The sequence below is a fragment of the Carcharhinus amblyrhynchos genome, chromosome 4 (genome assembly GCF_965287045.1).
Source record: "Carcharhinus amblyrhynchos chromosome 4, sCarAmb.v2.hapA, whole genome shotgun sequence".
In the NCBI taxonomy this organism is placed as follows: domain Eukaryota; kingdom Metazoa; phylum Chordata; class Chondrichthyes; order Carcharhiniformes; family Carcharhinidae; genus Carcharhinus; species Carcharhinus amblyrhynchos.
The window spans coordinates 12897583-12910866 of record NC_137327.1 but is presented as its reverse complement, the minus strand read 5'-3'; the positions used below and the strand labels follow the sequence as shown (position 1 = coordinate 12910866).

Genomic DNA, 13284 nt, shown 5'->3' with positions numbered 1-13284 from the left:
CCCAGGATGGGTCAGAGGGATTAGTGGAATAAATACCTGGGGCTCCAGGGATTGGGACTGTGTGGGCTGATTTGAAGGAGGGTCCTTGCAGACTCGATGGGCCAAATGGCCTCCTTCTGAACTGTAGGGATTCAATGATAAGAGCGACAAGTGTAGTACCAAGCCCCAAGATGGGGTGCAATGCCTTATCTAGTCAGCTTGGATCTTGTTTGTCTCTCTTGTGGGGATTGTGAATTGGATTCAATCTGAATTTGGTTTTTGGAGCCAGCAAGGTGATGGAGTTGGGTCTGCCCGACGCACTCTGAGCATTGGCTTTGTAACTTGAAGAATGGAGTGAAACTTTTTTTTTAAAAACGTGTTGAGATTACTGGGGTTGGCAGGAATGGTGATAAGGCCAGCAATAAGAGTCCCAGTACAGCTGTATGACTGATTGGAGACATGTGGTGGGTGAGAAGGCATCTTGTCATGGTCACTTAGTGGAGAACCTGCAACTAGGTTTGAAGAAGAGGATTTGCTCAAAATCTCTAGTTGCAGAAAGTACAGTAACTATCATAAATACAGTGTGTGGGTGTCCGTATACAACACCCAAAGGAAAATCCTTTCTATCCATCATAGAATTTCCACTCGATATTTGTAGGTTATTGGAAGAAAATCCATTACCTGCACCGGTGCAGAATATTAGCACCATCTAGACTTCAACTTCTAAAGTTGATAAGCAGCGAGAATGGTCTCCTTGCCTTTCTGTATAGGCCCTGATGGGTTACGCTAGGGTCCCAGTGGTTACCAGTCACCATCCAGTACCTCACTCAAGTTCTGACTCAAGTGTGAGAGTCTGGGAGGAGTTGGAAGCTATGGGGAAGGGTGGGGTGGGAGCTTAGCTCCTATCCTTGCCCAACATTCCCACGCACAATAACTCTGAGGGTAATAGTGATCAGGAGCAGAAACCCAGGCCGATTTCTCTCGTTTGGCACATGAGTTGGGTCACTGCTCCCGGCCCAGCATCATACATCAATCAGAACCCTTTCTACTGCATGTGGCTCAGTATGACATTGAGAAGGTTGCACCCCAAGCATGCCATTTGGTGAACTGGATATGTTCTATCTCTACAAGTGGATCAAGCCTAATGAACAAAAGAGAATCTGTTGGTGGTTTGACACACTATCCCTTCATCACAGAATGTACTGAGCCCTCCCTGCAAATACAATAGGAGCAACATATGGCACAAGACCCATTCAGGAAGCACTGCAATCTGACACTGGGGTCCAAACCTCCGAATGATTGGCAGCGGCACTCCCAGGTGCAATTAACTTAGCACTTAGAAGAGTCCCAAATATGAAAAAAAACCCTCTGCAATCTCTTAGCTCTTAGGGCATCCTATTCTTGTCTCCGTTAATCTCTTAGCCACTGAAACTCATTAAAGAAAAGCACCATTCATCCAGCAGGTTGTTGACTATACCTCTTAATCAAGGTACGTAACTACCGTAAGAAAACACTGAGAGGGTGGGTGGGAATGGGATATCAGGGGTACAAGAACCCCATCTTCCCCTCTCCCTATGGTCTTTGTACGCTGAGGTTAGGGAAACAAGAACAGCAAATAACAATTTGGAGCTCTTAAAAAAAATCATTGTTGGCCAAGTCAATTTGTGGCTTGATATCAGATTAACCATTTTCATTATTTGTCTTTTTGACGACTCTTCATTTTGTGGCACTGCACTAGCTAAAGTAGGATAGCCGAGCCTCTTCGATTTTTGTAAATATTGTAGCAATTCTTCTGAATGGGCAGTGGGAGGGTCTATTCTCCCCCGCACAGGAGAGGCGAGATCCCATTCTCCCCCGCACAGGAGAGGCGAGATCCCATTCTCCCCCACACAGGAGAGGCGAGATCCCATTCTCCCCCGCACAGGAGAGGCGAGATCCCATTCTCCCCCGCACAGGAGAGGCGAGATCCCATTCTCCCCCGCACAGGAGAGGCGAGATCCCATTCTCCCCCGCACAGGAGAGGCGAGATCCCATTCTCCCCCGCACAGGAGAGGCGAGATCCCATTCTCCCCCGCACAGGAGAGGGGAGGGCCCATTCTCCCCCGCACAGGAGAGGGGAGGGCCCATTCTCCCCCGCACAGGAGAGGGGAGGGCCCATTCTCCCCCACACAGGAGAGGGGAGGGCCCATTCTCCCCCACACAGGGGGGAGTCCATTCTCCCCCACACAGGGGGGAGTCCATTCTCCCCCACACAGGGGAGAGGGGATACATTGGGAGAGCCCATTCTCCCCCATAGAGGGGAGAAGGGGATATTGGCCATTCTCCCTCATATAGGGGAGAGGGGTACTGTGGGAGGGCCCATCCTCCCTCACATAGAGGAGAGGGGATATGACTGGAGGGCCCATTCTCCCTCACATGGCAGGATTGGGGTATCCCTAAGTCAGAGACTCTAAATATGATTTGATTTAAAGAGAAAAGCTGATCTGTGAGAAATATCGCTGAATGCTACACTTGCACTGGACTAAAGCTTGGAATCTTCGCAGACAAGTGGATTGACTCATTTGAAGGGTCACAGGTTTTGAATGAATAGCTACAGATATATTTAAATTTTCCATCCCTTTGACTTCCCCTGCTTGTCTATGAAGAAAAGCTCAAGGTTTAAAAAAAAACAACCTTGGCTAAGGAGTGGCAGTGTTTATAATTTGCACGGGAGAAGGATTTGAAAAATGAGCTGTAGAACATTAATAAATGCTTTAATTTCTTCCCCTCCTCACAACTTTGCATTTGATGCCCCCATTTTAGGGAATTTTTCTGATGGGACTGTCATGGTTGTAGCCTACCCGGATCTTATATTCATTCAGGGGAAGGAAGTTTACAGATTATGGTTTCACTACAATGGGTCACACGTCTCACACCCGTTATAAAGATGTTACTGGCCCAGTTGAGCGGCTGAGGGGGGTGGTGAGAGGGTGGCGTGGGGGAAGGAATAATGCACATTTAACCCTTTCAATACCAGGACGCAGCAGTCACCCATCAACTGTCAAAGAATGAATAATCCCACCACCTCTGTCGCTGCTCTATTGCTCGATGTGAAAAGAAAAGAGGAAAATCGAGAAGTTATGTCTCGTGTTCAAAAAAATGCACCATCGGACAAGGAGAACCAAGTAAAGAGGGGGGGGGGAGCTTTCCAAAACAGGCTGGGGATGTACAGCCTCTTCCAATTCCAACAAGCGCTGACTTTCCAAGTGGAAACTGGGACGTTCGATCTTTTTCTCTTCTCTCATTTTATGTGGAAGGAATTGAGCGCCCATTACAGGCAAGTGCAAATTAGGTACGGAAATAAAATACATTACAGTACAACAGGAGGAGAGATAAAGCAGCTGATACAGCCACAAGTCGCCAGGGGTGCTTGTCTGTCTCAAGCACGTATAAATATTGGGGATGGGGGCGGGGGGGTAGGAAAGGGGGAATGGGGAGGTGGATGGCGGTGGGGGGCAGGCGGGGGCGGTAGAGGCTTTGCATCCTCCTCCTCTACAGGAATCTTAAACTGGTGCCACATGAAAATAGAACGTCAGCGCATGCACCAGTGAAAGCCACTTCGCTCGCAATTTTTTGGGATTTTTTTTAAAAAAAAACACTTCAATTTTTTTTGTTGTCCTGACCAGCAGCGGGTATGAACACTAAATGCAAGATATTTGCCAAAGCAGAAACATATTAAAAATGGCAAGCTTTAATAACAATAATTAAAGTAATAAAAACATACAAAATCTGTTTTCATTTATATACAGTACAAGGCAAAGCACCTCTTTTGTGAAAAATCATTTTTATTTATTTTTAATTAAAAAAACCCCTGCCCTTCAGGCTGTAGTCTATCTTTTTTTTAAATGTACACACTCAGCTCTGTAACATGCGATTTAAAAGATTCTGGTTTTAAAGGTACCTTCAATTGCCTTAAGTGCATTTTTTTTGTCTGGTTTTAAGAGAAAGCCTCATCATCTGAGCGAGTCTGGAACTGTTGTGGCCTGGTTGCAGTACAAGGGGCCTGAAAGAGAGCCAGTGTTTTTGGGTGGTTTTTGTTTTATGGGTTATGGGGGCTGGGGGATTGGTTTCAGGGTGCGTGGGGAAATGGGCAAGCGATCTCCCAAGGATTGTAGCAGGTGGATCAACGGAGGGAGAGGGGAGGTGGCGAAGCGAGGTCCTTCAATCACGCGTGGTTGGCATTGGGGTGGGGGGGTTGGGGGGGGGGGAGGGGAGGAGCGGGGGCAGCTTTCTCCAGGGATTCGGTTCTTCCGTTGCTCGGGTTTTGGGCTGATAGGCGTCCCCGTGCGAGGGATCCGACGGTTACCGCTTCCCGCTCGAGCAAAGGAGTACAGAGAAACGGTCCAGTCAACGCATGTACATTGGGGATGTATTAGTGTTGGCTCTGGAGGTCACAATGAGGACTCCCCCACTCTCTGGAAAGCAAATTGTCCTTTTTAACAGGGGTCAGGGAACAAAACAACGATATTCAAACAGGCTGGGGAAAAAAAAAAGGTGTCCTTAAGCAAATTTATGTAAAAATAGATCCAGAAGTCTTGTTTCGTTTGCATTGCAATGTTCATTCAAAAAAGGTTGATTATCCATTTACCCCCTTTGCTTCATATGTGGCACGTTTCCTTAGGTCTTGCCTAGAGTATCGATTCCAATGGGAATATTAAATACCAGGATAACAAAATAGTTCCTCTATGTCGTGGCCGAGCTAACAAGGGTGTCACCTTGGGTAGGACTTGAAGTAGCTTCTAGACCAGTGCATTGTGGGCAGTGCAAGGCACTTTCTTAAATGGTCCAGTTCCGATTGGAGTCGTTCCCTTTCTGTAGCGAGTTTCTGCTTCTGAGCCAAAAGTTCCTGCAATTCAAAGAGAACCAGAAGCACATTGTAACCGGTGGTCGGAATCACTGTTGGGAAGTTTGCTTGGTCGAATTCTTTTGAGTTACTTAACTTCTGCCCTTTGTTGGACACTGGTTGACACAGGCTGAAGATTTCATGAAATATGCCAACATCTGTTTCACTTACAGGTAAAAACTTTGAAAAATGTCATCAAGAACGAGCAGTTGACCTCCTTCATGTCTGTGCCAACTGTCTGCACGACCAACTCACCTAACTGTCACTCCCCATGGTCCTGCACTCGTTCCCCGACAGCTAATGATCCAATTCCCTTTGAAAGCCACGACCAGATCTCCCTCCACTGCACTGAGAGTCACAGAGGTTCACAGCACGGAAACAGGCCATTCGGCTCAACTTCTCCATGTTGTGCTTTTTTGTTAAACACTAATCTGGTCCCAATCGCTTGCATTTGGCCCACATCCCTCTATATCCATCTTACTCATTTAACTGTCTAAATGTTTTTTAAAAGACAAAATTGTACCCACCTCTATTCCTACATCTGGCAGCTTGTTCCAGACATTCACTACCCTGTGTGAAAACATTATCCCTCTGGGCCCTTTTGTATCTCTCCCCTCTTACGTTAAACTTATGCCTTCTAGTTTTAGGCTCCCTACCTTTAGGAAAAGATATTGACTATCTACTTTGTCTATGCCCCTCATTATTTTATAGACCTCTATAAGGTCACCCCTCAGTCTCCTACACTCTAGGGAAAAAGGTCCCACTCGATCCAGCTTCTCCTTATAACTCAAGCCACCAAGCCCCAGTACCATCCTAGTGAATCTTTTCTGCACTCTTTATAGTTTAATAATATCCTTTCTATAATAGGGTGACCAGAACTATACACAGTATTCCAAGAGTACCAATGTCTTGTACAACTTCAACAAGACGTCCCAACTCCTGCATTCAATGTTCTGACCAATGAAACTCTAATAGATAGGGGCACATTCTATTGAATCATAAACAAACATTCATCATTTCATAACTGGAGATGCAATTTAATTCCCAACAGTAGTTTTTGGGGGTGGGGGCATGCTCTGGGCTAAACTTGTTCTGTAAAAAAATCTGTTCGAATTCCATATTTCTATGACGTGTTGGGGGGGGTGGGGGTGGGTGGTGAGTGAGGAGGTTGCAATTACCACGTGACCAGGGCAGCAGCCACTCTAAGGATTGTTGACTGGTTAGGTTGCTCAACACCATGGGTGGAACATGGTCCCACTGAGGCACCACTGGCTCTTGAAAACTATGAGCGGGATCCTGAGCCCAGACTCCCTATATGCGAGATCACTGGTGGGGGATTCAAGATCCAGCTGGTAAAATCGTGATTTCCAATACCCCTCGCTCCCAAAATGCTGATGACTTCACCATAGTGGGTCAGATCTCAAACAAAGATGAAACAGAGAAAAGAAAAGAGATAGAGAATGCGGTGAATTGGTGCAATGACATTAATCTCTCCCTCAATGTCAATAAAATGAAGGCAACAGTCATCAACTTCAGGAATGTAGTGGAGGACATGCCTCTGTCTACATCAATGGGGACAAAGTGGAAATGGTCGAGAACTTCAAGTTTTTAGGTGTCCAGATCACCAACAACGTGTCCTGGTCCCTCCATGCCGACGCGATAGTTAAGGAAGCCCACCGACATCTCTATTTTTTCAGAAGTCTAAGGAAATTTGGCATTTAAGCTACTACTCTCGCCAACTTTTACAGATGCACTATAAAAAGCACTCTTTCTGGTTATATCACAGCTCAGTATGGCTCCTGCTCTGCCCAAAACCACAAGAAACTACAATGGGTTGAGGATGAAGCCTAGTCCATCATGCAAACCACTCTCCCATCCACTGCCTCTGTCTACACTTCCCACTGCTTTGGAAAAGCAGCCAGCGTAACCAAGGACCCCACACACCCCAGACATTCTCTCCTCCACCTTCTTCTGTCAGGAAGAAGATACAAAAGTCCGAGGACATGACTAACTGACTTAAGAACAGCTTCTTCCCTGCTGCCATCAGACTTTTGAACGGACCTACCTTGCACTAAGTTGATCTTTCTCTACGTCCTAGCTATAACTGTAACACTACCTTCTGCATGCTCTCCTTTTCTTCTCTATGAATAGTATGCTTTGTCTGGACGGTGTGCAAGAAATAATAATTTTCACTGTATACCAATACATGTAACATTAATAAATCAATAAATAAATCAAAACAGTCAGTTGTAAACAAGTGGATTTTTCGAAAAGGTTTGGTCTCAGCACTTACCGACATACTGAGGGAAAGCTGTTCTGCGGTCAGGCTAAGGTTATAATGAAAGGTTTCCAGCCGTCGGCACTGGGCCTGAAGAACTTGCCTCTCCACATTTTGTTCTGAAATAAAATGATCAATTTTGAGTTATTCCATTTCTTAAAAGCATAAACTGGCCACCGAATTGTTGGCGCTGGAACGGGGGGAATTGATGGGTCTCAGAGCTCAACATTTGAAACAGTCAAGGGTGATACAGGGCCATGCAGCCCTTCAAGTTGATGACTTCTATTGTCTTTGAAGAAAACTTCCCTTCTGATGAGAATGCAAGGTTTGCTTTCTTGACATAATCCTTTGGGTTCTCCCTCAGGTTTCCTTCCACTCCCGAGGGCACTGACCAATCCTGGGGTTATTGACTGCTCTCTAATATCTCCTCATTATTGGGTCTTGAAAGTTTCAGATCAGAGGATAATCAGAAGGTGGCCAATCCTGACATAGGACAATCAGTGTGAAGTGTTCACCTATGGGATTACTGTCGCTGACTCTATTTTCATTCCCCCTTTGACACCACTATGCAAGCACAATATTGAACACTAGCTGATCTTTTATTTTATGTCCAGCCTACTGGCATCTGGACTGAGATGGGCTCAGTTAATTTGGTCTGAACCTGGGATCTACGTGACAGTAGCAAACCCAGCAATGTCCTTACCAAGTGAGCCATCACAATCGCAACATTCTCAGTTTCTCACCTCAGTGAAGCAACTGAAGAAATTTTCTCCCCCAAACACCTGATTCCACTGAGAAACCTTTACAAATATTGCACCTTGAACTCAATGAATGGAGAATAGCAACTTATTGCAATACCACAACAGGAGGTCTGGTGGCGCAGTGATGGCATCTTTATCTCAGGGCCAGAAACTACAAATTCAAGTCCCACAGCAGGGTTTGTTGGCCATGGAAGGAGTGTTCATGGTCATTGGGCTAGGACTCTTTCCGTCACTCCCCCACTATTCTCCAAATGAGATAAAAATGTGTTTGAAGATACGCTAAAACAGTGATGTGGCCTAAGAAGCATAACCTCTGACTAAAACCACGAGTATAGAATGATAGAATCATAGAATGTACGGCATGGGGACAGGCCCTTTGGCCCAAACTGGTTCATGCCGACCAAAAAGCCCATCTAAGTTAACCCCACTTGCCTGCATTTGGCCCATATCCCTCTAAACCTTTCCCATCCATGTATCCGCCCAAATGTCTTTTAAATGTTGTCAATGTCCCTGCCTCAACTGCTTCCTCTGCCACCTCATTCCACAGACGTACCAACCTCCGTGTAAAAAAGTTGCTCCTCAGGTTCCCATTAATCCTTTCCCCTCTTAACTTAGACCCTATGCCCTCTAGTAAAGAAATGAAATATTAGGTTTCAGCATAAATATTTATCTACATTCAAATGGGTATTATTTCTGCAGCTCCATGACTTTTGTCACCAAGTAGTAGAAGAGCTGCAGTTCCAGGACCTGGAATGTGAAGGTTCACATTCCCACCTTCCTTCTATTGCTCTGGGACAACACTTCGGTGCAACCTACAGAAGACCATTGGAAATACTTCTTCAGCACAAGGACTACAGTGGTTCAATAGGAAGTTCTACCACCACTTTCTCAGGGCAATGGGGAAATGGGTTTAAAATAAGGCTGAGATTGAAGACTGGGGACAGTCCTGTCAATTGCTTTGTGAAAACCTTGTTGAGCTCTTGCACCTTAGGTTAAACCTGCACTGTGCACAGAGTACAACCTGGTCACCCAGACTAGTAATCTACAACTTTTACTCCAAGGAAGAAGTCCTCAACCGGTCTCAGAAGTCCAAAAGGCCTATTGGTTAGGTGCAGTGGCCATGCTAAATTCTCCCACAATGTATCTGAACAGGTGCCAGAGAGTGACAACGAGAGGATTTTCATAGTAACGTCATTGCAGTGTTGATGCAAGCCTACTTGTGACACTAATAAATAAACTTAAAACTTAAACGAATATTGGATGTGTACCTAACCTTTGATTCCCTTGCCAAACTAAGAATCTAACTCAGTCCTTAAAAATATTCAAAGATCCTGTCTCCTTGAATTCTGGGAAAGAGAATTTCACAGGCTAATGACCCTGAGTGAATTTTTTTCATCATTCTCTCATGGGATGTGGATATCTCTGGCAAAGTCAACATTTGTTGCCCACCATCCCTAATTACCCTTGAATTGTGTGGCTTACTGGGTTATTTCAGAAGGCAGTTAAGAGTCAACCATGTTACTGTGGGTCTGGAGTCATATGTGTGCCAGACCAGGTAAGGACAGCAGGGGGCATTAGTGAACAAGATGGGTTTTTTACAACAATAAATGATCGTTATCACCATTAAAGAGTTTTATGTTCCAGCTTTATTGATTAATTGAATTTAAATTTCATCAACTGCCATGGTAGGATTTGAACCTGTGTCCCCTAGGCCTCTGGATGATGAGTCCATCACCACTACCAGACCATACAAAAATTCCTCCTCATCTCTACCCTAAATGCGAGACCTCTTATCCAGAGACTCATGGCACTCAGGGAAATAAATTCTCCTCATCTATGTTTTAAATTTCACATCATATTCGGCACATCGTGAGGTGAAAGGCCTGTTCCTGTACTGTCCTGTTCTACGTTCTAAATGAATGACCCCTACTTTGAAACAGTGACTCTCAGTTCTAGATTCTCTGACATGAGGAAACATCCTCTGTACATCCACCCTGCCTATACCCCTCTTAAAGGTTTCAATCAAGCCGCCTCTTAAGTCTTCTAATCTCCAGTGGAGTTGACCAACATGACCACCTCTCGTTGTTCCAAACTTCAATGGACACAGGCCTAACCTTTCCTCATAAGGTAACCCCTTCATCCTCAGTTGACTGAACCTTCTCAGAACTATTTCTTGTGGAATTACATACTTCAAGTAGGGAGGCCAAAACTATACACTGTATTCCAGATGTGGTTCACTGTACAGTAGCAGTAAAACTCTACTTTTATATCCCATTCCTTTTGTAATGAACAACAACATTCCATTTGCCTTCCGCATCACTTGCTGTATCTGTGTACTAACTTTCTGCGATTCATATCACAGGACATCCAGATCCCGCTGTGGGACCTGGGTTCAATTCCCAGCTTAGGTCACTGTCTGTGCGGAGTTTGCACGTACTCCCCGTGTCTGTGTGGGTTTCCTCCGGGTGCTCCAGTTTCCTCCCACAGTCTGAAAGATGTGCTAGTTAGGTGCATTGGCCATGCTAAATTCTCCCTCAGTGTACCCAAACAGGTGCCGGAGTGTGGTGACTAGGGGATTTTCACAGTAACTTCATTGCAGTGTTAATGTAAGCCTGCTTGTGACACTAATAAATAAACTTTAATTTTAAAACTCAAGAGTTCTCTCCATTTAGATGATAAACTTTCAGAAATTTAAGACAGTGTTACTAGACCATTAATCCAGAGGCTCAGGAGCTGGGTTCAAATCCCATTATGGCAGCTGGTGGAACTTAAGTTAACTTAGTTGAAAGAATGAAATCTGGAATTAGTCTTGGTATTGGTAACAATGAAATTATTAGATTGTTGTAAAAGCCCATTCAGTTTACTAATGTCCTTTAGGGAGGGAAATCTACCATCTTTACTGAGGCTGGCCTACCTGTGATTCCTAGTCCACAGTAACATAGTTGGTTATGATTGACTTCTCAAATGGCAGAGCAAGCCAGTCAGTCGTACCACACCCATTGCACCGTACCTTCAACATATTCCTGGTAAGCCTCGAACACCGCTTCAATGCCCTGCCACTTTGACTGGAAAGGCCGCGGGTCCTCCTCTTCCTCGTCATCCTCATTGTCGGACTCCTCCTCGCGCTCGCACGCCATCCCTTTCCTGGTCTGGGTGGCCGCGTGCTGGCCGTTCTGATGTGTAAACAGGGTCCCGCTGACCGAGTGCATCTCTGGAATGTTGTAGCGGACAGAGGCATCCAGCTTGTGATTTTGTTCCGCAGTTAGTGTCGCCGTGGTACCTGGAGAGAGACGCAGGTCGGAGAAAACAAAAAGAAATCAAGGTTTCGAATGGTGGTGGTGATACCCTGGGGAAGGGGGGAGTAAGGAGATGGCGTTGCTGGGTTGAGAATATCTCAACAATGCTCACTTTGATAACGTGCTGACCTGTACCTCAACATCTCTCACTCAAACAGATGACCCAAGTGGGCAATCTCTGGATTTGTGTCAACAAACCTATAAATTTAGTTGATCTTTCTCTACACCCTAGCTGTGACTGTAACACTATACTTTGCACCCTATCCTTTCCTTCCCCCATGTTCTACATGAATGGTATGCTTCGTCTGCATAGCGCACAAGAAACAATACTTCTCACTGTATCCCAATAAGTGTGACAATAATAAATCAAATAATGACATTGCCATGCCAACCAGTTGAAGAAACGCACATTATTTAACTCCTTTCTTGCAATCTATTTCTGCATCTTTAGGTTACCTCCAATTACCTTGCTTTAGTTCATCTACTGCTACTCTCTTTGCTCAACTCTTTATGAAGCCACTTCATAACATTAAATTTTAATATTTTATTTATTAGCGTCACAAGTAAGCTTATAGCTTCCATTTGTGGGCTCTAATTTGTTTGAAGTTTATTTATTAGTGTCACAAGTAGACTTACATTAACACTGCAATGAAGTTACTGTGAAAATCCCCGAGTCGCCACTCTCCAGCGCCTGTTCGGGTTACACTGAGGGACAATTCGGCACGGACAATGCACCCAACCAGAATGTGTTTCAGACTGTGGGAGGAAACCAGAGCACCCAGAGGAAACTCAAGCAGACACGGGGAGAACATGCAGACTCCGCACAGTCACCCAAGCTGGGAATGGAACCCGGGTCCCTGGCACTATGGAGCAGCAGGGCTAATCATGTGCCACCATGTTGCCACCACTCAGGCAGCCCAATGTGTGTTTAAACTGACCGCAATGAAACAGGGACTTGCCTTCACTATTTGCCTGTGTTTATCTAATTCTGAATTTCAGCCAGAAAAACAAGGCAAACTAATAAAAAAATGCAAACAAATAATCATTTGCAATTACTGCCGGTTGACATGTTCAGAATCTCCTTCTTGCTGAAAAGCCAGCTGGTTAATTGGATGCTTTGAGAGGGAGTGCTCGCTTCGATCAGGTTCAAACCCAGCGGGTGTTTGGCTTCCTGGTGTAAGAAACAGTTGCTAAATCACACAGCTTTGAAAGGAAGCAGCAATCTATCCTCAAACTCGTGAGCAGCATTTGTAACAGGTTTGCCCTTTCCAACAGCCCAATCACTCAACATGGAAAGAACAAAAAAAAACTTGCATTTCTATAACACCTTTCACAACCTAAGGACGCCCCAAAGCTCTTTACAGCTAATGGGGCAGCTTTTGAAGTGCAGTAGGCCAACTTTACACACATCAGGATGTCACTGACAGCAATGTGGTATTGACCAGATGATCTGTTTATGTGATGGTGCTTGAGGAATATGTTCTGGCTCTGGACAGAGTACTAAGAGAATGCCACTAATCTTCTGAATCCCTGAGAAGACAGACTGGCACCTCAACCGAAACACACCACACCTCTGACAATGCAGCACTCCCTCAGTACTGCATTGGAGTGCACTAGGTGCCATGCTTAAGTCTCAGGAGTGGGACAGCATGGTGGCACAGTGCTTAGCACTGCTGCCTCACAGTTTCAGAGACCTAGATTCGATTCCAGCCTTGGGTGACTGTCCATGTTTGCCCATTCTTCCCGTGTCTGCGTGGGGTTTCTTCCGGGCGTTCCAGTTTCCTCCCATGATCCAAAGATTGCAGGTTAAGTGGATTGGCCATGCTAAATTGCCCCTTGATGTCCAAATTGTTAGGTTAAGTGAATTAGCAGGGTAAATGTGTGGGGTTACGGGGATAGGACAGGGGAGAGGTCCTGAGTAAGATACTTTATCAGAGTGTTGATGCAGACTCAATGGGCTGAATGGCTTCTTCTGCATTGTAGGGATTCTATGAACCCAAAATCTTCCGAGCTGGAATCGGGGAATGCTACCACTGAGCCAACAGTGACACCTTAGTGTAATAATACTGTGGTCAGTTCTCCTGATGG

General features: G+C 45.3%; 1 protein-coding gene across 1 annotated transcript in view; it reads right to left on the bottom strand.

Annotated features, from left to right (window-relative positions):
- Positions 1-4233: 4233 nt before the first annotated feature.
- Positions 4234-13284, bottom strand: part of gse1b (Gse1 coiled-coil protein b) — a 575648-nt gene continuing 566597 nt past the window's right edge. Inside the window, exons 15-17 of the mRNA XM_080186715.1 lie at positions 10911-11180; positions 7155-7258; positions 4234-4864 (exon numbers count right to left, since the gene is read on the bottom strand). Of these exons, the coding sequence (XP_080042841.1) occupies positions 4730-4864; positions 7155-7258; positions 10911-11180 (509 nt within the window). The 3' untranslated portion in view covers positions 4234-4729. The remainder of the gene's footprint in view (positions 4865-7154; positions 7259-10910; positions 11181-13284) is intronic.